The 26,712-nt window shown below is 39.0% G+C and overlaps 1 protein-coding gene across 10 annotated transcripts in view; it reads right to left on the bottom strand.

Moving 5' to 3' along the window:
- SIK3 (SIK family kinase 3) overlaps positions 1 to 26,712 on the bottom strand; it is a gene marked incomplete at its 5' end in the record, with an annotated part of 246,167 nt that overhangs the window by 184,494 nt on the left and 34,961 nt on the right. The window contains one exon of one of the 10 annotated variants that reach the window (XM_080817471.1): positions 22,854 to 22,952. The exons of the other annotated variants lie outside the window; for them this stretch is intronic. Within the exon in view, the coding sequence (XP_080673597.1) occupies positions 22,854 to 22,895 (42 nt within the window). Of the gene's footprint in view, positions 1 to 22,853; positions 22,953 to 26,712 lie in introns of those variants that run through there. 10 annotated transcript variants of the gene reach the window in all.

Genomic DNA, 26,712 nt, shown 5'->3' with positions numbered 1-26,712 from the left:
TTGTCACTTCAAATAGAATGGAAGTTCCAAGTTCCCAGCTCAGTTTCAGTATTTGGTAAGCATTTACTTATAGTCTGATTTCTTCTAAACCTAAAACCAATTGACCTACACTAATTTGCTTACAGTGGGCCTACTGCTTAAGAACTGGTCATCACATACACACACACACACACACACACACACACAAACACAGAGCTATCCAGTCCTCTAATTTCATCATATCACTAAAAAACAACCAAAATCCAGAAGGTAAACTAAAGGGGATGGGGGACAGGAAGATAGGCCTCATGGCTCTGAGTGGCCAAAACAAATAAGAAGGTTCATGCACCAAAGTCCACGCATTATGCTGAAAAGAAGGCCCCCCTTGGGTCCTTACTAGAATCTTATTTTATATAAAAATCACTATTAAGTTTCATTTCCAGCCACAGCACATTAAAAAGGGAAAAAAACTAGAAAGGGGAACTAGGGGAGAAAAAATTCGTTAGAGTAGCAGTAAAGGAAGAGGCATGAGTATTACAAAATAATCAACAAAACATTTAGTTCATTCAATTCATGGGAAAGAACACTATACACTTCAACAGAAAAAATATTATTCATAATAAACAACCAAAGCCATCTAATAAATTTAAATTATACCTGCACGTTCTATTTAAAAAGATAAGAAAACATTTAACACATTAAATATACAACAGACCCAGAAAAAGTGTCACTATTAAGTTCACTGGCTTGTAGTCAACCTTTGGATTGAAATACGTGGCTCTGTGTCCTTGAACATGTTACTCATATTCTCTAAGACTCAGTTTCCTTATATGTACATGGAACTAATAAAACCTACTTCATTGGTCTGTTGTCTGGTACATAAGAGCTCAATAATTCTGGTCCTTTCTATTACTACTACTAACATTATTATTCACTTTAGAAAGACTTCTATTCCAAATGGCTTTTATTGAGGTATAATTACATATAATAAAACACGGATACTAGGGTACCATTTAATGAATTTTGGCAAATGTGTGCATCCATGTAACTATCACTCCAGTCAAGATATAGAATCTTTCCACTAGAAAGTTCCCTTCTGCTCTTTTCTAGTTGATTCCATCCACCCACCCAGAAAAAAAGCACTGTTCTGATTCCCATTACCACCACTTAGTTTTACCTGTTCTACCATTCATATAAATGCAACCATAGCATATTCCCTTTTGCATCTGGCTTCTTTTATTAATATAATGTTTTTGAGATTCATTTCAAGTTCATCCTTTTTTATTTGAGTAGTATTTCATTGTATGACTATACCACCACTGACTTATCTGTTGGTTGTTTCCAGCTTGGGGCTATAATCCGAAATTTTTTTAAAACAATAGGCTATATCATTAAGATTCATTATCAGTACTATTCCCAATATGGGATACCTTACCATTATATAAAATGTAAATATTTCAAAGCCTAATGAAGGCCTCTTAATGATTAAATATTCTATCTTCACATAAATATATAACTGAGATTGTAACTTCCAATAAATATATAACTGAGATTCCATTTATTCATAAAGCAATCTTTTATTATATCTGAAGAATATTTTTAATTCTGCAGAAGATAAAGAAAATTCTCAATCCTATAACTAAATTAAAATCCTGTACCTAAAGAAGAGGAAATTCCTGTACCAACATTATTCAGGTGGACCCACTTGATGGAAAACTTCAGCGTAACAGTCTTATATGATATTCAAACTCCTGATACAGATGCTCCAAGATTTTCCACCTGAAAGAGGACAATTTTCATCCATGTCCAGTATTACTACGCACAGCCATACATTTTGGCCAATGTCCGTTAACACTGGTTTATAGAACAGAACACTACTTTAAAGGATGGGAAGTAAGATATAAGTTTAAAGAATTCATCTTTTTAGTTATTCTTAATTAATTAACAAATGTGTGCAGCCAAAATCCATGCTCTGGCTTCTAAGGATAGTGCAACCTCTCTCAAGACAAAGACATTGTAAGTCAAGCAAACTCAGGGCAGAGTCTGCCTCATTAGGGAAGACTCTGTCCTCTCTGAATTTAGACAAAGACTAGGCTCGGAACTGGTTATCTCAAGACAGTGGTTTTCAAACTATATCCAATAAACATCAGGGCATTTGCAAACATTTGCATTACACTTTCATTTTTTTAATAAACTTTAACTATTTTAAGACTTTAATAACAAAATGCACATAGATACGTTATATGCCAATTTTCACAAAATGGAGACAAGTTCCTGCCAATTACACCTTGGTTAATTTGCTTTTGTGCAGGACTCAAAATAAGCCTTCTCCAGTCATTTCTGCCCATTCGCTGCACATGAAATTTTTCGAAATGTGTCCTTGATTTGGAAGACTGTAGCTGTCCACTAGTGTTTCTTCTTCTTCTTACTCAGGACTGTATATATCCAACTTCCATGAAAGGGTAAACGGAGCTCACACATGCTGCCCTCCGTTAGGTGTCAGGCAACATGGGATCAGCCCATGCTGCAGGAGACACAACACGACACCCCAAAATAAGTGAGCCCATGATATGAAGGTTTGGCTCCTTCTTGCCCTACTTTTATATTTATGGTGGCATTATCATAAGCTTTTAATAGTTCTTCAATACCTTATGTGTCTGTAGTAAGGTAAAATGATTACCCTCAATGAACCATGGCGAAATATGATTAAAATTCTGCAATTTAAGCAAAATGTTTCATAATGGATATAACAAGATTGGTCGGGCTCAAGGCAAGGAACAATTAATATCAAAAACAAACACCAACCAATTCCTCAACCAGTATCAAACACACTGATAGCGGTATGTGAAATGAAAGAATCATATATAAATAAATGAGGCAATAGTTTTTGTCACTGGAGGTCAACTTTTATGGCAAGAAAAAATATATATCTCAACTCTCTGATATGTTTAATGAAGTTAAATCTCACAAAACAAATTTATGATCCCTGTCAAGTTACAACATTAGTTTCTGGGGAAAAATAACAAAACAAGAAGCATAAAAAGAAAGTCAAATGTTATGGGGGGGACATGTTCAAACAAAACCCAAATCTAACAATTAAAAATACCATAGCATTGTTCAAGGTAAATTAGTACACTATTTCCCTGGAGGAAAGGCTAATATTATTAAATCCTATACTAGTACACTATAAGCACATTTATCATGAATACATTACCGCTTAAGTAAAATTAGAACCATTATCTGAAAACTGAGACCAGAGAAATCTATCTACAATACCTGAACAATTCAAAGGCTAAAATTATGTGAAATCTTTATACTTCAATACAGCAAGGACGTGAATGTTGGAAATCACAAAAAAATTTTAATGATATGTTTATGCAAGTAAAGAAAGTAAGGTTTATTTGTAAAACACCAAGCACAACGGGATGGAAAAAAATTAAGTAATATTTAGATCACTTTTTAGTATGCCCTCAAAGAAGTCAGCCAAAACACAGTGAGATCTATGCTGGTGGTGATTAAAAAAAAAAAAAAAGGAGAAACAGTGCAAATAGTGGCTCTTACAAAACCTATTGGCCACATGTAGTATAAGCAAGCATCACATGCCCCGTAGACAACCACAAGCTGTTAAGAAGATGTCAGCATGATCCAAATTATTTATTTGATTAAGGCACGGTCTTTAAATTTCAGACTTCACAGAGTTATTTGTAATTACATGATAATTTCCAGAATCTGCTCTTTCATTTGTGAAATGTGTTGACTCTCTAAAGACAAGTTCTATCATAAATAGTTCAAATAAAACAAAAAAACTTGACTTTTTTTTCTTTTGGTTATCACGAAATCCCTTTAGTATTTCTCAATTATAACACAGCTGCACCAGCTGGTAAATCCTGATAATATTTTAAATAACTCTGCAAAGCAAGGTTGTAATGCTATCATGCTTTACAACCGCAAATGACGTCAATGATAAAATTAAAATAAAATTCAAACTGAATATACAAAACAAGGTTATATTTACCTGTTTTAAAATTTTGGGTGAATAAAAAACAGAAGAGGCAATGAGGATTTTTTAAATGACACTGATAATATTTTTAAATACACAGTGAAGATTTAAATTAGCCAAGAAAGTTACTCAACAATCACTACAATCTGAACACGTGTGATTTAGTGTGAATTAAGCAACATGTACAATTCTATTTGTAAAGTAAAATTTCCTGCTACTCCCTTTTAAAACTTCTAGATCAAATGAAATGTTCTCAGGGCAATCCAAATACAGCACACAGTGGTTAACAGCACCAAATCTGAGCCTAGTTCTGCCACCTACTATCTAAAAATTGTGTTAGTTAAACTCACTGTGCCTCAGTTTTTTTCATTTGTGAAACAGAGATAAAAGTAACCTACATCATTGGGTTGTGTAAATAAAACATGTAAAAGCTCTTATCAAGAGTCTAGTCCTTAAGTGCTAAAAATGTTAGATTGCCTTTATTATTGCTGTTGTGAGGTAAGATGTTGCCAAAAAAAAAAAATTGTTATAATTTAGAAGGACTTTTCAATATAAACCATAATCTTTTTGGTATTAGGAACCAAAACATAAAAATAACCTAGAGTTCCCCAGAGCTCATCAAACATGACTGAATTTCTTAAAAATGTAATAAACTTACAAATTTATACAAAAAACTCTACCATTATCAGTTTCACACTTATTAGGGCTCCAGATAAAATTTTATTTGCAAAACCTCAAACTAGATCAAAGAGTTTAAGATACATATTTTATCTATAAACTATTACTTGAGAAACCAACCCACTCAGAAGTAGTCTTACCCTCACCTAAGAAGTAGTCATACCCTCCACTTAAGATCAAAACTAGATGCTCTCCAAGGAACTTGTTTTCAAGAATTAAAATGTCTTCAAAAATCTTTGGAGAAAACAAAGATAATGAATTCTTTTCCTCTCTACAAATAACAAGATAATCTTAGCGAGGAAGGTACATGAGGCTCGGAAACTAGAGAATTGTTTTCTGGGAGAGAACATAGAAGAAAAAAATGCAAATTAAAAAAGGAAAATTAAAATTAAAACAATGTTATGTGTATTTTACCAAAACTAAATATTTTTAATTAAATGAAAATAAATTATTTCCCATGACCACATGCTTAGCATATGCCTCTCCTAAAATCCAAGATCCATTCTTTTTGAACGAGATAGAAAGAGGCAATAAAATTTCTAAAATTAATAATCTGACTAACAAATTGTTTTCATCATAATATAAAGTATATGTAAACTGTGTTTTCCTGGATATGGAGATACTGTAGTATGGAGATACACTGCAAAAGGTGGCCAGAAAAAAAATAATCCTAACAAAAGGAAATGTGTAAATATGGATGCTATGGGGGCAATTAATGGGCTCTCAAGTTTATTAAAAAGAAATAACAGACCCGACATGGAGTTGCTTGTGCTAAGTCCAAATCACTAAACCAAGACTTAATACCTGATCTAATTATAGTTTCAAACTTCCCTGGGAATGGAGTATTAACTGATCAGTCTGGAATTTTCTGGTCAGCATCAATGAGGTAATCTGCCACACAGACCCTTTCCATACCCCAAAAGAAGATGAGGCAATCCACTCCTTCCTTATTCCTTCCCCCTTCTGCCTATAAAAGCCTTCCATTTTGCAGAGCTCCTTGGAGCTTCTTTCTGCTTGCTAGATGGGACGCTACTTGATTCATGAATCCTTCAATAGAACCAACTTGATCTTAAAAGTTTACTTGGCTGAATTTTTGTTATTTAACAGATGCATACAAAGTTTTGGATGCCCAGTCTGAGTCTACTTAAAGAAAGGTCAGCATTCTGGGTGTTCGTATAGAAGACTCAGAGCTCCTGAAGAAAGAAGTCTTAAAACCTAAGGTAGTAATCATCATGGGGAATATTTTAGGAAATAACCCAAAGGTCTGTATCTTTCCCCACAATGTGTTAGAGGAAGAGAAAAAAAAAAATCTAAATATATCCTTCAATAGCTCACTCAGAACAGCTCCTTCAAAGTAGAATTTTAGATTTTCTCCCCCAAAATTATTGTCATTGTTCCATTATAGGCAACCTGTATTAAGGTATCACTACTTCCTCCAGAAGTACTGCTAAAGGTTGCCAAGCCCCACCAGTGCGGAAAATATATCAAATGACTCTTTTGCAAAATAATTAGGGTTTCCCACAGGGCAATGAAAAACATACACTAACTCTGATGGAAGTTGGGATATTTTATAAAAATATGCAAATTCATTTTAAATTTGAAGCCACTAATTCATTAAGAAATAAATCCCTTAAAGGAAACTGCAAGCACATATCAATCATGTCCCTCATTTCTTTTTTGTTTTTGTTTTTATTGACATCCCTCATTTCTAATGTTACAGAGTGGGCACAGCAAAATTAGAATGTGTTTTATAAAATATTTACTAGTCATGCAAGATCTTAATTTTACGTGTTTGCTTGTTTACTGCTCCCATAACTAAGTACTATACATCATTTGTTTCCATCTTTGAAACACTTGGTAGTGAAAATGAAAAAGGATACTGTTATTTTCTCTCTAAACCAAAAAACCACTCGAGGTTAAGTATTAATCTAGGAAGACTGTGGTGCCTGGTCTTTGCCCAGAATCTTGGTTGTGTCTGTTCTGAAGGCCATAGACAAACACTGCATGGCCCAGAAAGGCTAAAAGATGGTGAGTTTTTCTGAAATGTTCCAAAGGATCCTCTTGCCATTTGAGAGGCAAGAAAACTTCCCAAGGTAAACCCAGGAGAAAAAAATCAAGAGTCAATGTAAAATGTAGGCTGGAATAGTAAATTAACAAGAGCTTCATCCTCAAGCATTTCATTTTTCATTGATAATGAAAGTCAACTACAAGAGATACCACAAAGCAAAACAAGATTACCTGCCACAGGACTCAGAGACAATTAGGCTGAGTTCAAAGGAGGGAAGGATCACCAGGGCCAGAATAAACTAAGAAAGCTTCCCTAAGCCTGAGAAGCACTTGAGAGAAGTTGTCAGGGCTGGGTGGCAGAGCGCACAGTAGGGAAGGGCACTCAGGCCCCACACCTGTGCTTCCGTCCACACGGTCCTGACTCTGTTGAAGGAGGCGGCATTGGAAGGAGGATATGGATCTGACCCCTTTTATCTGCATTAAGCAACTAATATGAATAAGAAGGTGCTTGTCACTACCAACAAAGCAAGCAAGCAAGCAGTTGCAAACATCAAGACCTTAACTGGGTAAAACCAACCTCAGTGACTCAGCTTAGACGAGCTGTAAACGCAAGTTCTGGTTAAACAAAACAACTGCTTGCTTTGAAATTGCCTCCTGTGTGAGTAGGGTAATTGCCCCAGATAAAGAGACATCTTCCAAGGCAGAAACTGTAGAAGAGATGACAATCGAGCAGAAGAAAAGAAACCACATGCACGAAAACAACACAACCACCACAGACCCACGGATTCAAATGTTGCCTGGTCTCCTTGCCAAAAAGGAAGTCACTTCCTATGCCAAACACCTTTCCTCTGTTCTCTCATGGTTTTTCTGAATGCTGAATGCATCCAGAAATCATACCACTTCAGAAGTTCTGGAAAGTTTCATGAGTTCTCTTTTTTGTTGTGTGTTCTGAGGTAGAGGTCTATTTTGTCTTATTTCTGAATCAAAAGAAAACAGAAACCTTAACCAGAAAAAATTTGCACCAGTTAAACACGTTTACACATCAGACAATACTTTTAAAAGCAGAAACATCCTGTCCGGGGATGCATCTTATAAGATTATTGACCTGTCCTGGCCTAAAGACAACTTTCTCCCCTTCCAAGCACACTCTTCCTGTTTTCTCAGCCTCATCTGAACCTGAGCCACCAAACAAAGACACACTCAAAGGAAACTTCACAGAATACCAACTTCAGTAATTAATACCCATACAACACACCCCTGCCTCTAGTCTGGAATAAATTACTACAAAACCATGTGCAACAACTCTCCACTCCTTTTATCTTGGCTAATAATCTCATAGTTCTCCCCTACAGAGGAATCAAGGCTCAAATTCTTTGAAATATTCCCCCCTTCACACAGGTCCTCCCGGATCAGAATCACCTCACCTCCACGGGGACTACAGCAATTCTCAGCACAGGAAGGCAGCAACTGGCCTCGTGAGGGCCCAGTTCAAAAGAAAAAGCATAATAAAATAGACCTTAGTTGATAAATAAAAAGATGCCCATTGTTTTCGTATTACGGCACCAAAAATGAAGCTCAACAATGAGGAAATATTCAGAACAAACTCCGTTTACGACAGCCCTGGTATTAATGTACCATGTCTGTGGTGCCTAGATGGTGTGATATACAGCAGAATTCTTACCGCTTATCACAAAAAGAAACGTTTTCTCTTCTCCGCAGGTAACAGTTTTACTCAGGTCACTTGTTCTTCGAAGATATTTTTATTTAAAAAAAAATCAATTTTGTAATTATTTCAAAATATGACAGAAGGCAGTAAGGCATGAGATTTTTTTCACTTATCAAAAGAGGCAGTGAAAGCACTGACTAGAGCCACAAGCCGAGTCACACAGGCTCCGTCACCTACAGAAAGGAACTGACTGAATAGGGAGAATGTGGGAACCTAGTGCTCTGAGCTCCTGATCTAGTGCTCGCCTACCTGCCACGAGATAGAGAAGACACTGAATGTCGGACTACTAATCTCACACGAAGTGAAACCCGTTGTACTGTAACTAACATTTGTTGAGTACTTACTACGTACTAGACACGAAGCTAAGTGCTTCCCAGGACGATCTGACTTAATCCTCGGAGAGACACTACTGAAGTAGCTACAGTTGTTCTACAGAGGGGGCAAAACAGAGGTATAACAGTTGAGAAACTTGCCCAAACGGCGAATGAGTGAGGAAGCTGAACTCCTAGCCAGGTCTCCAGCTCCAAGGTCTGGACTCACCATGATTCCCTCAACAAGGAAGTCCGTGGTTTCCACACGACGTCCTGCCACCTCCCCACATCCTCCTGTCTACCACTCCCACGACCCACCTGAACCCTCACTAACCGGTCTTAGACAGAACGCATTACTTGGCTAGATAAATGTAAACTAGTATTAATGCTCCTCCCAGGTGAAATATACATACGGAAATGAGAGACCAGAGAATCCCCCAATTTGGAAGGGGGTGGGGAAGAGGGGTAAAGGAAAAAAAAAAAAAAAACAGCAAAGCCACTCAGACTTGTTGTACAAGGCCAGGCTTACAGGTAACTGAATTATATATACCGGTTTTCTCAAAATGGATGCTTGTCAACCAAATTTGAAAACAACTACATATTCCAGCCCCATTTATTAGTTTTTCAGGTATCCACAAGGCACACTGGTATTTTAAGAGCTCAGATGTCCCACAGACATCTAAAGAAACTAATTTTGTTTACCATCTTCTTATTTTGTTTTGGAACTTTATCAGTTCCCAAACTTACTTGATGGTCCTTTTCCTCCTAGAACATATATTTAAACATGGAGGAGCACTTGTGTTCTCTAGAACTCATTCTGGGAAACTCTGATACTAAAACATTTGAAAAGATGGGTGTGATCTCATATGAGAAGAGAAAGGAAGAGATGCCTTACAGGCCCTATGATCGTTTTTCGGAAGATTTTTCCAAAAACCCACGCTACTCTGGAAGTCTCACTTATTCTGTTTTATCCTAAGTGGCAAAAAGCAAACAAAAACAAAATACCCAATTGAGGAGTACCATGAGTGAATATATTTTGTTTTCTACCTTGAGAATAACAAAAATTTTAAGACTACTCTGACAACAATACAACTCAAATTAACTTGAATTAACGTCTAATTTCCTTGCCCAAATTGGCCTAAGAATCTCAGATGTATATTCCTTCCCTAATCCAAAAAAGGCGACTGGTAGAGCCTGTTTATTCTTACTCTTTTTTTCAAGTCTTTTCAATCTTTTTTCTCATTTACCATTCTCTATTCTTCCATCCATATGTGCTTTTCCCATTACGGGCCCACTTTCGTCCTATTGCCTCTGTCCTCTTTCTTTCTCCCAGCGCCGTGTTCAAATTATTATCTTGCACCCGTGGACTCTCAAGATGGCCAGAGAGCACACTTGGCTGCTAATAAAAGACATCAGGGAGGACAGACGGAGCGCATGCTACGGCCCCCACTCTGACCCACAGCTGATACTGCCAGTCCACCAAAGCACTCCTTCCCACCCAACCCACAGCACTCTCAACAGTGACTTCCAATCTCCTGAAAGTAAAACCTATTTACAGACAGGTTCTATATGTTCTCATTTGCATTCCTGAGATTCTACTGGCTGAAATGTGAAATACACTAGCAAACACAACTTACAAGTTAAAAAAGAAACACAGATGGTTTGTTAAGTTACAAGTTAAAAAAGAAACACAGAAGGCTGGAGTGGTGTCTTGTTGAGCATCTAGGGCTGTCTGGTTTTTAAGTCAGAACCTGCATCTGAAGCACTTGAGACACAACACAGACCCTTGCCAAAATATCAGTCCCACACCCAAGAACCTTTGTACAGTTAACACACGTAAGGATGAATAAAAGCAATGAGGAGAAACTTTAAAACGCCCTTGAAATATTTTACGTGCTAGAAGGCTTTCCTCCATACCGGCTACCTGAATGTTTTCAGTTAATTATTTCATTGTGATTTCTTTGTGAGCTGGATTTCATCTAAATATGAGTAACCATCCTAATTAAGGACAACCAATTGGCAAAGATGCTGTAAGAGCGAGCCCTCTTTTAAAATAATTAATATCTTTCTCGGTTCCTCTAAAAACGTAGAGTGCAACAACGTGAAGGAAAACAGAAGACTCCTTCAGTGATGGGAGATAACTAAGCTAATTAAGATAAGTAAAAAAATTGTTTACTTAGTAGCCGCCAAATTCTATAAGGAAAATAACTGTTGGTGTAATTATGCAGTTTTGTATCTCATTAGTACCACACTGGAAGATTATGTATTGTGCAACAATGATATTTGTTGAACCAATAAAATCTAAAGCTACTGTCATAAAGTTGTGTTTATATATCCCTTTAGAACAGTACTTTTTTTCCTTTTAAAACCACAATATGCCTACAAGAGTCCCCAAAACAGCCTCTATGTTCAAATTACAAATTATTTACTTAATCGGTTTCCTTAACCTGTGAAATTGGAGAAACAGTAGTTCTTGATTCAGCAAAAAGCATCACACCCTGCTTCTGCCCCCCACCCCCAAGATGCCATGAAAGAACTCTAGAAACCAAGGGAAGAGAAAACTTAATAACTAAAAGAAAAATAGAAAAGGGGTCTCCTGGGTGGCTCAGTCGGTTAAGCGTCTGCCTTCCGGTCATGATCCCAGGGTCCTGGGATCGAGCCCCGCATGGGGCTCCCTTGTTCAGCGGGAAGCCTGCTTCTCCCTCTTCTCCCCGCTCACGCTCTCCCTCTCTCTCCCTCTCTCTCTGTCTCACTCTCTCTGTCTCTCTCAAATAAATAAATAAAACCTTTTTTAAAAAAGGAAAAAGAAAAATAGAAAGAAGGGAAATAGAACAATTCACTTCAACTTTTTCCATCTCAACATTAAATCCATATGTATCATGTAAACAAAAATCATTACCATATACAGTGAAACCTCAGTCCTCTGCTCTTCAGCCTGGGTACTCAGACGATCTCCTCCCCCCACCCCGTCCCCTCTCCCCCACCACACACAGTGAGGTTTAAATAAAATTAAAAAATAATACTGAAGTCCATGTGATCTTCAACTCATGTAACACTGAACAGCAAAAGTGCTACCACTTACAAAACCAACTCCAGATGACATTTTCGTGGGAGTTTCTAAAAACTGCCTGCACTCCTCACAATCCTGCTCAGTCTATTAACCGTGCCCTTTCGGAGCTGAACACGACAGAGCACAGCTCCTGCATCCTGTCACTACAGGGATGAATGTTAAACTGAGCTGCTCAGTCACAGGGCCCATGTCTAGTTATTCAACCCCACCTTGGCCTCCAAATCTAATGTGTTTTTCCCTGATTTTGAACTTCTGTTGTATCTTACAATATTAATGTATTTACTTCCTATCAGCCACTTCAAATCCTTTGTGGAACAAAACACAGTATCGATAATGTTTTATTCACATTTGCATTCTTAGTATTTAGTGTCTGGCACCCAAATTCTTAATTTGTTTACCGACTTTAAGGCTACTGCCCCAGGGCGGTCGTAGTTCAATGAAAGACTTATGTCCAATGTCCACAGCAAGTCTTAGCCACATTATTTACGGCCATGGATCAGAAGCCACAGGCCCTGAGTTGGCGCTTCTGACAATGTTTCTGTCCTTGAACAAAGGAATGCCAAAACTGATTTTAAAGCGGTCTATTCCTTGAATCTTTTCAAGGAGAACAAAATAATCATTTCATTTTTACATAATACAAGGAACTTAAGGGGACGAAAAGGTTTTCAGGATTCAACTCTAAAAACCATTATTTTTACTTACTTTTCACTTTCACTCTCTACTTTGGGGGTGGGGGGTAATAAAGAAACCTATTAACGTTCTTCCAGAGGAGTTTGGTATTTATAAAAACAAGAAAGAAAACAAAAAACAAAAATAAAACCTATCACGGGGATCACAGGACCTGTACCACCCTAGTTCTACACATGGCAAGGCATAGTATCTCGGTACTAGAATTCCTGTTTAAACAGGATCAGGAGTCCCAGGGACTAGAGTTTAATTATGACTCATTCAGACAAGCCAAGACATACGACTAAATAAAAAGTAAACTGCTGACTTTGAGATTCGATGATACAAACACAATAAACTCTACCAGGAAACTGTTTCCCTCTTCAGCATCAAAAGGCACAAGCCTGGTCACTTTAAGAATGGCCCTGTTCATCCCCACACAAACAAAAGGCGGGGGTAAAAATATAGGGTCCAATCTGAGTGTCTACCTAAACAAGGCAAATCAGTCAAACTCTCCAATATTGAGGATCATAAATAAAGAACAATAACATCTGAAAATCAGTCATGAAGCACTGATTCAGTTATCTTTCTTGGCTACAGACCATGGAGATCATGTTCAAGAACAAATCTAACAGGGGCGCCTGGGTGGCTCAGTGGGTTAATTAAGCCTCTGCCTTCGGCTCAGGTCATGATCCCAAGGTCCTGGGATCGAGCCCCTCATCGGGCTCTCTGCTCAGCGGGGAGCCCGCTTCCCCCTCTCTCTCTGCCTGTTTGTGATCTCTGTCTGTCAAATAAATAAATAAAATCTTAAAAAAAAAAAAAAAGAACAAATCTAACAGATGAACACTACAAATTCAACAGACGATATCCGTGTATATGTTCGACTAGCTAATTCTGCACACTTCAACCTTCTTCGTAGCCTCCAAAGGCACAAAACACAGTCTTCTATTCTAGAAGTTGTTTAGAGGCACTCTGTCAGTATATAACTGAATATCTGCTTACTGACGGGAAAAGTCTCTGTTCACCAGCCAACGGACTTTCGAGAATGAGAGCTGCATATGGCCTCTCCCCTCCATGGCCTCCTAATTCCACATCAGTTTGTAGTTATTCTTGTACTACAAGAGTATCGGTTTCAGAATGTAAGCTTCATAAGCCCCCAGGAAAGCCATTCGGGTGGAACTGTTCCAGAAAGTCTCACTTTAGCTCCATAAAGAACCTAGGAGGCCCCATCCATGACAAGGGTGAACAGTAATTGCTCTATCAGTATTCGCCTCTGACCTATAAAGACCAAGGCCTGGAGCTGTCTGTAATCCATAATCCAGTTTAATATTCTGCTAGAACGGTACAAAAATGTGGCTTTCGCTAAAGGCACTGGCATGAAGCTGAAATTGGGATTCTCTGTTACTAATCCTGTGTAGCATTTGTTCTAATTCTCAAAAAAGTAGGAAAATTCTCCCTCTGTGAAATTGCAAATGAAAAGGGCAGTGGTGAGACCCATTACACTTCTGACAGGCCATATAATAGACTGTCTCAATCATTCATCAGATACCTAACGAACAGTGAACTAAACATTATTTAAAATGAGCAAGTAATCCACTACATTATTCTGGCATCTCTTTCTTAAAGTTTGCTACAGCTATCCCTTCTAAAACTAATATACTGAGTAAAAATGTATAAAATAACCTAATGGATTCTATATTTTGGAGCTATAAGGTCACCTGGTTAAAACATTTCTTCTGTGAGGAAACTGGAGATTGAATGTGTTAAGTGATTTGGTCAAGGTCACATGGCCTGTGGCAGAGTCAGGACAACAACTAGGGTCTCCTGATTCCCAGTCTCGTGTCCTTCATGACCACAAGGACTCAACAACAACAGAAAGCCCTACTATTCATCGGTGCTAAGTGCAGTGGGCACTTTTCCTCTCCTTCTGTCTTTTAAAAGAAACAATTCCTCTCTGTTCTACACAATAGCCTATGCGGAAACAGAGCACATACGAGCTAAATCACTATTCAAAAGTCATTTTAATAAGCATGATGCAACACCGAGACACAATGCCTGTGTCAAATAAGCAGCAAAATATGACCCAATAAAGGCTTTATTTAAGCCAAATCACGTATATACGTCCCCACTCCATCATTCAACTATGGCACTGCTTGAGGGCAGAAATCGTTCCCTCTGCATCTCTATATCCTGTAGAGTACCGGTCTTCAAAAAGTTTTGCTCAAACACCACAAAAACCAAACTAGGGGGTGTGGGGGGAAGAGTGGACTTGCTTGAATATGTTTAAGTTAATATATAAAATTTTTCATTAAAACTTTAAATCACTACAGAGGCCGTACTCTCCCTTATAGATTAATATATGCCAATTTGAAACTGACATTTAAATAATAAAACAATTAGATCACTAATTTAAATTCATCCAATGAAATCTAAACACCTGAGCAATTCGATACCCACCTGTCTCCATTTTAAAACTATAAGAAGAGCATCTTCCTTTCTTCTATAAAATGTTCGGGGCACCCGGGTGGTTTAGTTGGTTAAGGATCTGCCTCCAGCTCAGGTCATGGTCCCAGGGTCCTGGGATTGGGCCCCACGTCCAGGCTCTCTGCTCAGCGGGGAACCTGCTTCTCCCTCTCCCTCTGCCTACTTGTGCTCTCTGTCAAATATTAAATAAAATCTTTAAAAATAATAATAATAATAATAATAAGATAAAATGTTACATTACTTCTTTTTTTCCTTGAATTATATTTCTCTTTTTCCTCCCACTACTTTATTTTAGCATAATTTCTTTCATCATACTTAGGAATAATCCTGTAACAAAAATATGCATATGAATTATTTTTTACTTACTTAAAGTATTTCCTTAGATTGAATTCCTGTTAGTAGTATTAGTGATAAACAATTGATGAAAACAATGTAAATATATTATAAATTTTGAAAAGTAAACACAAAAAAACATTAAAAAGTAACTTCCTTTTTTAGAGTTGCGGGTCTTAATAAGATGTACAAAAGAGGGCATACACCTTGATAAAACGAAGCTTTACACTTGATGCCAGTGTTTTCACTATCCCTTTGTTGGAACCCTGGAGAATTTTATACCTCAAAGACACAATGGTTAAGACTCAGGGTGAAAGAAAAGTATGGCTTTTCTTCTGTCAAGTGTAAGAAGGATCAGACTAAAGGGAGGGTAGAAAAGAAGGGACACCATGCAGGTGTTGTCTTCAGACAAATCAGTTTCAGGAAAAGAGCATAAATGAATGTTGAGAACCAGGAAACTGATTCTCTTAAAACTACCCAACCTCAGTACCTCTAGACATGTACTGCAGTTTGAAGACGGGTGCGCTAAAGTACACAGCCAGGTTTATTTACCGGAACCCAGTAAATGTTTGTCGCATTAAAATAGCTTAAGAAAAAAAGTCACTAAGACCATGTATGTTGTACTGATTTGATTTGTTTCTTTCCTTTTTTATTTAATTTTTTAAAGAGATTTTATTTATTTATTTGAGAGAGAGAGAGAGAGAGAGAGAGAAAGCATGAGAGAGGAGAAGGTCAGAGGGAGAAGCAGACTCCCCATGAAGCTGGGAGCCCGATGCGGGACTCGACCCCGCGACTCTGGCATCGGCATCGTGACCTGAGCTGAAGACAGTGGCTCAACCAACTGAGCCACCCAGGCGTCCGTCTTTCTTTCTTTTTTTAAATCAAATGAGTAAGTCTTCTTTGATGAATGAATGTAAGATGAGATGATGAATGTAAAACCCTGAAAACAGTAAGATAATAAGACTCAGCGGATGGTAGCTACCATTAGGCAAATCTTACTACTTTTTCCCCAACTGTAATACATTTATTTAAGTAAGATTAAAGTCTTATTCAGATACGGCAGTATTCAGATATGGCGGTATGATTTCTTTTTTAAAATATACATATAGCTCAGTCTGCCAAAGAGTAATGGTTCAGGACAGCTACCATCTTGGTACCGTTTCTATATATATATATATGATGACTTTTATACCACAAACATACAGATAAATTTGAGAAAAACCAAAAGGCTTTTTATGCAAACAAGGAAAAACAAAGGATGGCACTGGTGAAAATCTTATTTTTAACACTCAGAGGAAAAACCAGATTGATTTACCTTTTAAAAATTAATACAAATGCACTTAATTCTACAGGTAAAAGGCCTATTCAGACTTTCCTAATATGTTTATGAGACAAGACTTTTATTTCCCAATATCTACCAAAAAAGATCTGCAAGGTTTACATCCAAGACAGAATGGCAGGCCTATCAAATTTAACAGGTCAGAACCTTTAAAATACTTCTTGATTTCTCTGTGTGCTAACAAATGTGAATGGAATCGAACAGACATTAATTCCAGCCTTTACTGATCTGCTTCTACCTCTACTCTGCCCACTAGGGCGGGTTATTGGCCAATGAGCAGTTACCAGGCTTAAATCTGGCAAAGTTACTCCCTTTTCCCAAAAATCTTTTGCCTCACTTAGAGCTCAAAATGTAGGAAACCTTATACACCTGTCCTACCACCCAGGCAAACAGGTACTGCTCCAAACCACAACAAAATTTGTACTGGCAATCGGAGAATAAAGGTTTTTGAAATGTAACTCACATACTATAAAATTCACCCTTTTAAAATGTGCAGTTCAATGGTTTTTAGTATATTCAGAAGATGGTGCAATCACCATCATTATCTAATTCAAGAACATTTTCATCACCCCAAAAAGAAATTCTAAATCCATTAGCAGTCCCTCTCCTCCCTCCCTCCTCTGTCAATCCCCCTCCTGTAGCTCCTAGCAACCACTCATCTACTTTCTGTCTCTATGGAGCTGCCTATTCTAGACATTTCATGTAAACGGAATCACACTCTATGTGGCCCTTTGTGCCTGGCTTCTTTCCCTGAGCCTAGTGTTTTCAAGGGTCAACCACACTGCTGCATCATCAGTGCTCCCCCCTTTACATGGCTGAAATAGATTCCACTGTATGTGGAAAGATCACATTTTGTTTATCCGTTCATCATTTGACAGGCATTCAGGTTGTTTCCACTTTTTGGTTATTATGAATAATGCTGCCATGAACATCTGTGTACATGTTTTTGTGTTAACACATGCTTTTGATTTCTTGGGTATATACCTAGGAGTAGAAAAGCTGGGTCATATGGTAACTCTATGTTTAACTTTTTGAGGAACTGCCAAACTGTTTTTCCAAAGTGGCTCTACCATTTTATATGCCCACCAGCAATGCATGAGGGTTCCAGTTCGGAAAATAAGCTTTATTTCCCAAAATCTCTTCCTTTACAAACCTTCTGCCTCCCTTTAAAAAATGAGCATGAGAAAAATAAACGTTTTTATTTCACCATCCAATGTGTATTTCAACAACTAGCTTATTTTATAAAAACAATCTCTAGGAAGAACACAAGCATTGAAAGAGAATATAAATGGTATGGCTATAAAATATTGAACTAGCTTAACCAACACACTAGAACATTCACATCTCCTAATAAATGAGTACCATGACCCCATTTAATTATGTAAGGAGGTTATGTACCCATTCTACCTTTGGAAATTTCTGTTTTGAAATTACTTTCAAGGCCAGTTCATAAAGGCAGATAAAATCAGTCTTCCAGTAGCATATGCTATACCCCTTTCCTTTCAAAGAACAAATACCATACCACCCAGTTTGATCACCCACCTAATTTGTTTCACAAACATGAGCCCAAATGATTCCTGACCACTTCCACAACTCCAATCCAGCCTTAAAAAAAAAGAAAAGAAAAGAAAGAAGAACAGGTTTTTTTCCCCTACCACTGAGAATATTATTCAAAATGGAGTTTTAAAATGGCTCTTATACTACAATCATACAAGTTATCATCACTGGGGTAAGCTGGGAGAAAAGAACACAGGACACTATGTACTATTCTGTAATTTCCTGTGAGTCCATAATTATTTAAAAATAAAAAGGTTTTCAAATACAGATCTTAAAAGAGAGGCAGAATTTCAAAAGGAAAATGGGAAAAGCATGGAAACTATTCTGAATAGGTTAAAAAAAGAAAAATGCAATTCACATCACAGGAACCACAGCTAGCCTAGATAAATCAGAAAGTTCCTTCCCAGGTTCAGTGGAAGAGAGGGCAGAACATGGGTCAGACTGTAGAGCATCCTGAATGTCAAGCTACAGTTTGGAACTCCCCTTGTCCACAACAAACAGACCCTTGGAAGATTTTTTATAACGCATGAGAAAAATAAAGCTGGGCTTTTGAGAGATTAATATGGCAGCAGTAGAGAGGACAGACTGGAGGGGAGAGCCTGGAGGCAGAAAGATCAGTTACCATTACAACAGCCCAGGCAAAGCCGGTTGGCCATGGAACCAGACCAAATGGAGCTTAATGACTTCATGCTCTGGACTCGTCTATAAAGATCCTATATCCGGCATTCCTTCTGAGCTCTAGATCATGTTTACAATAAAGAAATTATTCACTACAAATTTATATCACTACAAGGGAAAAGTTTTAACATTTCTATCTTCCTCGGCCTTGTAAGAATAAAGTTAAAAAGGGGGCACCTGGGTGGCTCAGTGGGTTAAAGCCTCTGCCTTCAGCTCAGGTCATGATCTCACGGTCCTGGGATCGAGCCCCGCATCGGGCTCTCTGCTCAGTGGGGAGCCTGCTTCCCCTCCTCTCTCTCTGCCTGCCTCTCTGCCTACCTGTGATCTCTGTCTGTCAAATAAATAAATAAAATCTTAAAAAAAAAAAAGAAGAAGAAGAAGAAACTTAAAAAGGCAGAAACAGGGGCGCCTGGGTGGCTCAGTGGGTTAAAGCCTCTGCCTTCTGCTCAGGTCATGATCCCAGGGTGCTGGGATCGAGCCCCACATCCAGCTCTCTGCTCAGCAGGGAGCCTGCTTCCTCCTCTCTCTCTGCCTGCCTCTCTGCCTACTTGTGATCTCTGTCTGTCAAATAAATTTTTAAAAAGAAAAATTTAAAAATAAATAAATAAAATAAAACGCAGAAACAACTCTACTTACATTCAAAAAACCAAACAAAAAGGTCTGATAGCAAGTACACTTTCTAGCTTTGGACCGTGTCCCGTTAAGTGAACGACATTAGAGGCTCTCTTCCACTTTGGAAGAAACTTCCTCCCAAAGACTGCACACTGTCAGCTGCGCTCTGACTGCCTTAAGCAGGAGGCTTCATTTGTAATAGTAAACTTCTGGTTAAAGAGCCCACTGAGGTCCTCAACAAACAGTTTTGAGTCTCTAACGTCATATTTCCAAAAAGCAATCATTTCCAGGAGACGTGAGATGCTGACTGTTGAAATGCAGGAGGATCCAGGACTTTATTGTATGCTGAGCAAACAGCACAACAGATTGAATGTTTACTCAGGGCCCACTGTGTACTAGAGACCGATGACACAGATGATTGCAACAGTCCTGCCTTCAAAGAAGCCACAGTCTACTGGGAAACATACACCAAAAAGTCAATGTAATACAAAGCAGTTAATGCTGTTATGGAGGTATGTATGAGATGCTCTGACAATGATGATGATGATGATGATGATGATGATGACGACGACGACGACAACAACAGCCAATACTGATGAAGTACTTTGTCTATGCAGGTCCTATTCAGAGCATTTTTCCTATATTAATTTACTATCCTTACAACAAGACTAATGTTATCTACTTTTTATAGATTAGAAAACTGAAGCACAGATTGACTGAACATTTTTACCCCAGTCCTGCAGCCACATGATTAACCAAGTCAGTCAGGTTCCTAACTCAGGGACTGAAGTGCCCACCCTATTGCCCCTAAATGAAGGACCAATTAATATTGCCTAGAAGGGCAGTTCAGACCAAAAAGAGCAACAGAGAGTAGATGGCATCTTTGAGACCCACCACCGAAAGGCAACCAAGCATTCACCAGACAGACAAGCTGTCTGGGGTGGAGGGTTGCTCATGTGCAGCGAATGGGCAGGGAGACCGCATTCTTAGCAACAAGAATGAACGAGGAGCGATACCAGGAGGGAACCAGCATCAGATTTAAGGGCACTTGGTGTAGTCAGAGAACAGTCAGAAGCATAATCTTCTCACGGATGACTCCTAGGTTCCAGGGCCAAGAGAGGAGGCCGTCAAAGACTGAGGTGGTACAGGCCTTGCGGGCTTTATACTTCAGGTCAGAGGCGCTCATCTGAGGCCTTTACTGCTGAGTGATGTGAGCACGTCTGCCTTCAATAAAGATAAATCTGGATGAAAGGGGGAAGGTGGCCCAGAGGCCAGGAGACCAATTAGGAGGTTACACAGTAACTCTGTCAAGAAATGATAAGGAGTGGATGAATGTGAGCAGATGCTTCTGAAGTAGAAGCGACAGTACGTGGTGACTAATTGTCTGTGGAGGGTCAGGAAGAGAAGCAGACGGGAAAAGCTGAGACCCCTGTTCTGAGTGGAATAGGACAAAAGGAAGATCAAATTTTAAAAGGAATAACAGTAACACTCACAACAATAGTAATGATGGCCCTAATATTTTTTTTAAGTAAACTCTACCCTGCAATGTGGGGCTCGAACTCATGACCCCAAGATCAAGAGTAGCAGGCTCTATCCGCTGAGCCAGCTGGGGTCCCTCTCATTTCCTAAGCTGGTACTACATACCAGCACTATGCTGAATCCTTTGACAAGAACAATCTCATTCAGTGTTAAGAAGGTAAGTTCTATTACTGTCGCCCTTTCAAAAATGGAGAAACTAAGACTGGAAGAAAGTAAGTCATTTGTTTGAGGCCATACTCACTAAACACTGAAGCCAGAGAAGAAGACTCAGACAGAGTTCCAAGCGTCTGCGGAAGTGTCCAAGTGTGGGTCTCCTGCAGGCCACTGAGTAGTTTCATGGGGACGGGAAAGGGGCCATGCTAGAGATACAGTTACAATACCAACACAGCTACACTACTATTACCATCACTATTGCTATTTTCTATGAAGCACCTTCTGTAAACGAGATACGCTTTGAATGTTTCACATGCATGGTTTCATCTAATCGACACAATCCTGAGGGGGGTGCTGTTCTTCTCATTCTTACAGAGAAAGAAACTGACATGAGGTAAACCATTCAGACTGCTCAGACAGAAAAGGATGAATCTCACCCAAATGCGGGGCTTCCTGATCCAGAGGAGGGAAGAGAAGAGGAAGTGGCAGCAGAAGACAGGGCTGGAGGGAGGGAGTGCCAAGGACTGAATCCTGGAGAATCCCATCCCTGACAAAGCTGGCAGAGAAACAGAGTAGCAAAGGAGTTTATGAAGGAGTAGTACACCAGTGAAGAAAAAGCAAAAACGGAAGGCGCTCCTTATTTGAAAACTAAAGGAGATGTGTAAAAGAATAGGGTAGTTAGTGTCAAATGATACACAGAACTCAGACGTGACCAGAGTTTACGTCGGGTAATAGGATTAGCAACAAGACACCTAAAACCCCCTCCCAGAGCAGTTCAGTGGACACACCAGGACAGTGGGCACAAAGGAGAAAGAGGTGAGGCAGAGCTGGCTGGTAAAAAAGAGGCACTGATAATAGCAATAACTATACCTTTCCTATTTCTTAAGCTATTACTAAGTACCAGTGCTATGCTAAATACTTTTACAAGAACAATCTCATTTAATATTAAATAAGTAAACTTTCCTCTAGGGTTTGTGGGTCACACGCTGTCCCATATTTTCCTTTTTCTTTTTTTAAACAATGCTTTAAAAATGTAAAAGGCATGTTAGCTGGGTTAAAAAAAAAAAAAAAAAAAAAAACCAGGCCACGGGATGGATGTGAGCAGCTGGCAGTGGTTTCCTGACCCTTTCCTAGAGGGTGGTGGTTAAAAGCACAGACTCTGCAGTCAGACCGACTGTTCCTCACTGCCTGGGTGACCTTGGGCAAGTTGCTTAACTTCTCTGTGTCTCAGTTTCCTTACCTGTAAAATGGGGGTAACAACAGGAGCTACCTCTCTGGGTTGTCATAAGGAGAAATAAATACAGATCAAGCACTTAGTTACTAAAGAAAAGGCTTATCAGTATGGAGGAGTGGATAGAGGCTGGGCAGGCAAGAGTGAGCCAACAGAGAAGGAGAGATATGAAAAGGAAAAGGACTAATTAATTTGTTTTCAAGTCCCAAAGAAGAAGTGGAGGAACAGGACCAGGATAGTACAGGTGAATGCAAGAGAGCAGCCTGTGTCCTAACCGCTGGGGAAAAGCATACACCGGTTTGGAGAGCAGCCGGCCAACTTTCATCAAAATTTGAAACGCATGGATCTTTTGATCCCCTCTCCTTCTTTAAAACTTGGCTGTGCATATATTATTTATGTATATATATACCCAAGCAAGGATAAAGCTATGAATGCAAGGCTGTTCCCGCTACAGAAGTGCAGTAAAAATGGAAAAAATGAAAGAACTTACCAGTCCATCAGTAGAGGGAAGGTAAAATATAGGAATGCGCATCTATACAATGGGTCTCATGTAGTTATTTAGAAGAAAGAGATAAATACACTGACAGGGAAAGGTCTCTACGATTTAATTTCTTATTTCAACTTTATATTTTGAGATCACTGGAGAGTCACATGCCACTTTAAAAAGTAACACAGAGAGAGCCCATGTACCCTTTACCTAGCTGCCCTCGATGGTGACAGCTTGCAAAACTATAGTTCAATACTGAAAGTTAATTTTTAATATAAAAGCAAACTCAAACTAGTGTGTGCCTATTATATCCACTCCCTCTTGTGTATATAAGCCACCATACAGTCTGTGCATGTTCAGAAGATACACACTTTGCTGGCTCCGAGCCAACACCTCGGAAAGTGAGAAAGGTAAAGGAGGGAGAAGGGGAAGGACCTTCACTTTACGGACCTTCACACTACTTCTTCTTGGCCACCAAGTGCAAATACGACTTCTAGGATAAAGCAAGTAAACAGGCAAAGGGATTAACTTTTGAAATAAACGCAAGCGCCTATCTCTTCCCTCCAGGGGTTGGGTATGTGGAAGGAGAAGGGATGACAACTGAGGAAGCTCAGTGAAGTTTCTAGTCACTTAGTTATAAGCAGAACGGTGGGTGGATTCATTCTGTCACAGCCTACTTGCTGCCGGGCTCTATTCTAGGCACTGGAGGGTCAAAAATTAGCCACATAGGTACAGTCTCAGAACTCCAGGAACTGAGAGCCTACCAAGAAAGGTGGACATTAACCAAAATTACACAATCATACTTAGCATTATATTACAGCACAGCAGTCTAGAACACGAGCCCCAAGGCCTGACCACTGCGTGCAAATCCCAGCTCCGCTGCCAACGGGTTATGTGACTTGGGACAAGTGACTTAACACTCTGCACTTCAGTTTCCTTGTCTATAAAATAGAGACAATTATAGGTCTATTTACTTCTCCATCTATCTAACCCAGAGGGTTGCTGTGAAGACTTAAAAGGAAAACAATGCTATATATGTATATATATATATAGAGAGAGAGAGAGAGAACGCTCAGAACAGTGCCTGGCACACAATAAACACCATATGTTTGCTATTATAGTTGTTGTTAGTCTCATTACTATTAATTATTTTAGGGCGAGTCTAATCTGTGTTCAGACAAATGGAAGGTCAGGAAAAGCTCCTTTGAGGAAATGACATATAAATTAAGTTCCAAAGATGCATATGAATTAAAAAGCGAAAGAGAAAAAGTGTCTGGCAAAGGGCAGGACGGACACAAAGACCCCATGCTACTCATTAGTGTGGCATGTTAAGAATTTGACAAAAGGCCAATGAAGCTGGGCTCAGAGAGGACAGACAACAAGAAAGGGCATGTGAAACTTGGGAATTTTATCTTTATCTGAGTAACAGAAGTTATGATACAAGAAATAACAGATTTCTTGGTTTTCCTTTTTTTTTTTTTTTAGTGTCACTTTACTGGACTATGGAGTCTTCTGTGATAGAGGGATGTAAACATGAGCTCACCAAAAATGGGTAAAGATCAGGAAAGAACAGTCATTTTGGTGAAGGAGAAAAGAAATCAGCAACAGGCAAGTAAGAGGGCTACTAACAAGAATAAAAAGCACAGATGAGGGCAGAACTCACGCACCACCAACTGAACAAATAAACACAATTCCATCGTTTCTTCAGGCCCTAAAGCGGGAACATGGAACATGGGCAGTATTGTTAATCCGCAGCCGGAGATGGGCATGGCATGGGGGACAGAAGAACAAAGGTGCAGGAGAACTGAAGATACTTCTGACTCACTGAAAGTAACCAACTATGTCCACGTGGACAAAAGTGATGCCGGGAAGAATGTCACACATTTGGAGACAGGCAAGATTTCAAGGGGCTGGAGGCCTCCGTGAAATCGGAGAGTAAGTTCAGCAAACGGCGGAACTGAAAAGACAGGAAATTGTGTTCGGAGAGCAAAATTTCCAAATTTATGATTTCAGAGGTGGCAGTGTGACCAGCCCCAGGAATAGACTGCTGCAGACAAGTGCAGAGACAGACGGCTAAAGTGAAGATCAAGCCAGAATGAGATTAGGATGTTGGACAAGCAAGTGACGTAAACATTAAAGAGACAAGAGATCAGGGAAGAAGTAAGAGAAAACTATTTACAAGGATCTGGAATTAAATGTTCAGTTACATTCTAAAATACAGCACCATAAGGAATGTGTTGTTAAGTATCCATAGTAAAACAGGCATGCCTTGCTAATAACAAAGCTTCATTTACTTATTTAGCCAAATAATTTTCAAAGATTCCCTGAATACCATTCCTGAAAAAAAGCTCTCAGAAAGACAAAAAAAAAAAAAAAAGGAAACTTTCTTAACTTGATAATTAGCTGTCACAATTCGAGGGCAAGCATCACCATAATGGTAAGAACTAAAGATATGGACAGCCAAAATCTGGAAGAAAATCTTTCCAAAACATATATCTGATTTTAAAAAAACAACAACTCGGGATGCCTGAGTGGCTCAGTGGGTTGAGCCTCTGCCTTCGGCTCAGGTCATGATCTCAGGGTCCTGGGATGGAGCCCCGCATCGGGCTCTCTGCTCAGCGGGGAGTCTGCTTCCTCCTCTCTCTCTCTGCCTGCCTCTCTGCCTACTTGTCATCTCTCTGTCAAATAAATAAATAAAATCTTTTAAAAAAATAAATAAAAAATAAAACAACAACAACAACAACAACAAATAACCCCACCCATATACCTGATTTAAGAACAGGTATCCAAAATATTCTAAGAACTCTTAAATCGCAACACTAAAAAAACAAACCACAGAGACAATCAAAAAATGGGGCAAGATCTAAACCTCACCAAAAAAGATACACACAGATAGGAAATAAACATGCAAAAAGATGCTCCACATCCATGTCACTGGGGAATCGCAAATTAAAACTGCAATGAGATCCCACTATACCCTATTAGAATGGCAAAAATCCAAAGAGCTGACAACACTGAAAGCTAGTAAAGATGGGGAGCGACAGGGGCCCTCATTCACTGTTGGTAAGAAAGCAAAACCAAACAGCCACCCTGGAAGACAAGTTTGGAGGTCTCTTACCAAATTAAACATACTCTTACCATACGATCCAACAATCACGCTCCTTTGTATTTACCCAGAGAGCTGAAACCTGCACGTGGATTTCACAGCAGCTTTATTCGTAACTGCCAAAGCCTGGAAGCAACCCAGATGTTCTTCGGTAGGTAAGTGGATAAACTAGGGTACATCCAGACAATAGAATATTACCCAGTGATAAAAAGAACGGAGCTATCAAGCCACAAAGAGACGGGAAGGAATCTTAAAGGCACATTGTTAGGTGAAGGTAGCCAATCTGAAGAGGCTGCCTAATGTACCATTCCAACTCTATCACGTCCTGGAAAAGGCAAAATTATGGAACCAGCAAAAGGATAAGTGTTTGCCAGGGGCTGGGGGTGGGGGGATAGGGAGGGAAGAAGATAACTAGGTGGACCACAGGAAATGCTGAAGGCAGTTAAACTATTGTGTGTGATACTCTAATGGTAGATACATGACATCATGCATTTGTCCAAACCCTCAGAACTATACGAAATAAATGTGGACCTTAATGTAAACTACAACTTTAATTAATGATAACATACCAATACTGGCTCATCAACTGTAACAAATGTACCCCACTAATACAAGATGTTAATAGTAGGGGAAAGGTGGGGCAAGGGGATATCTGGAATTCTCCATACTTTCTGCTCAATTTTTATAAATCTGCTCAAAAAATAGTCTATTAATTTAGAACAAAAACTAAAGGTATTATCAATTGACTCATACAAG

Source organism: Martes martes, assembly GCF_963455335.1.
Source record: "Martes martes genome assembly, chromosome: 10".
Taxonomy (NCBI): Eukaryota; Metazoa; Chordata; class Mammalia; order Carnivora; family Mustelidae; genus Martes; species Martes martes.
This window is presented reverse-complemented; position numbering and strand designations above follow the sequence as displayed.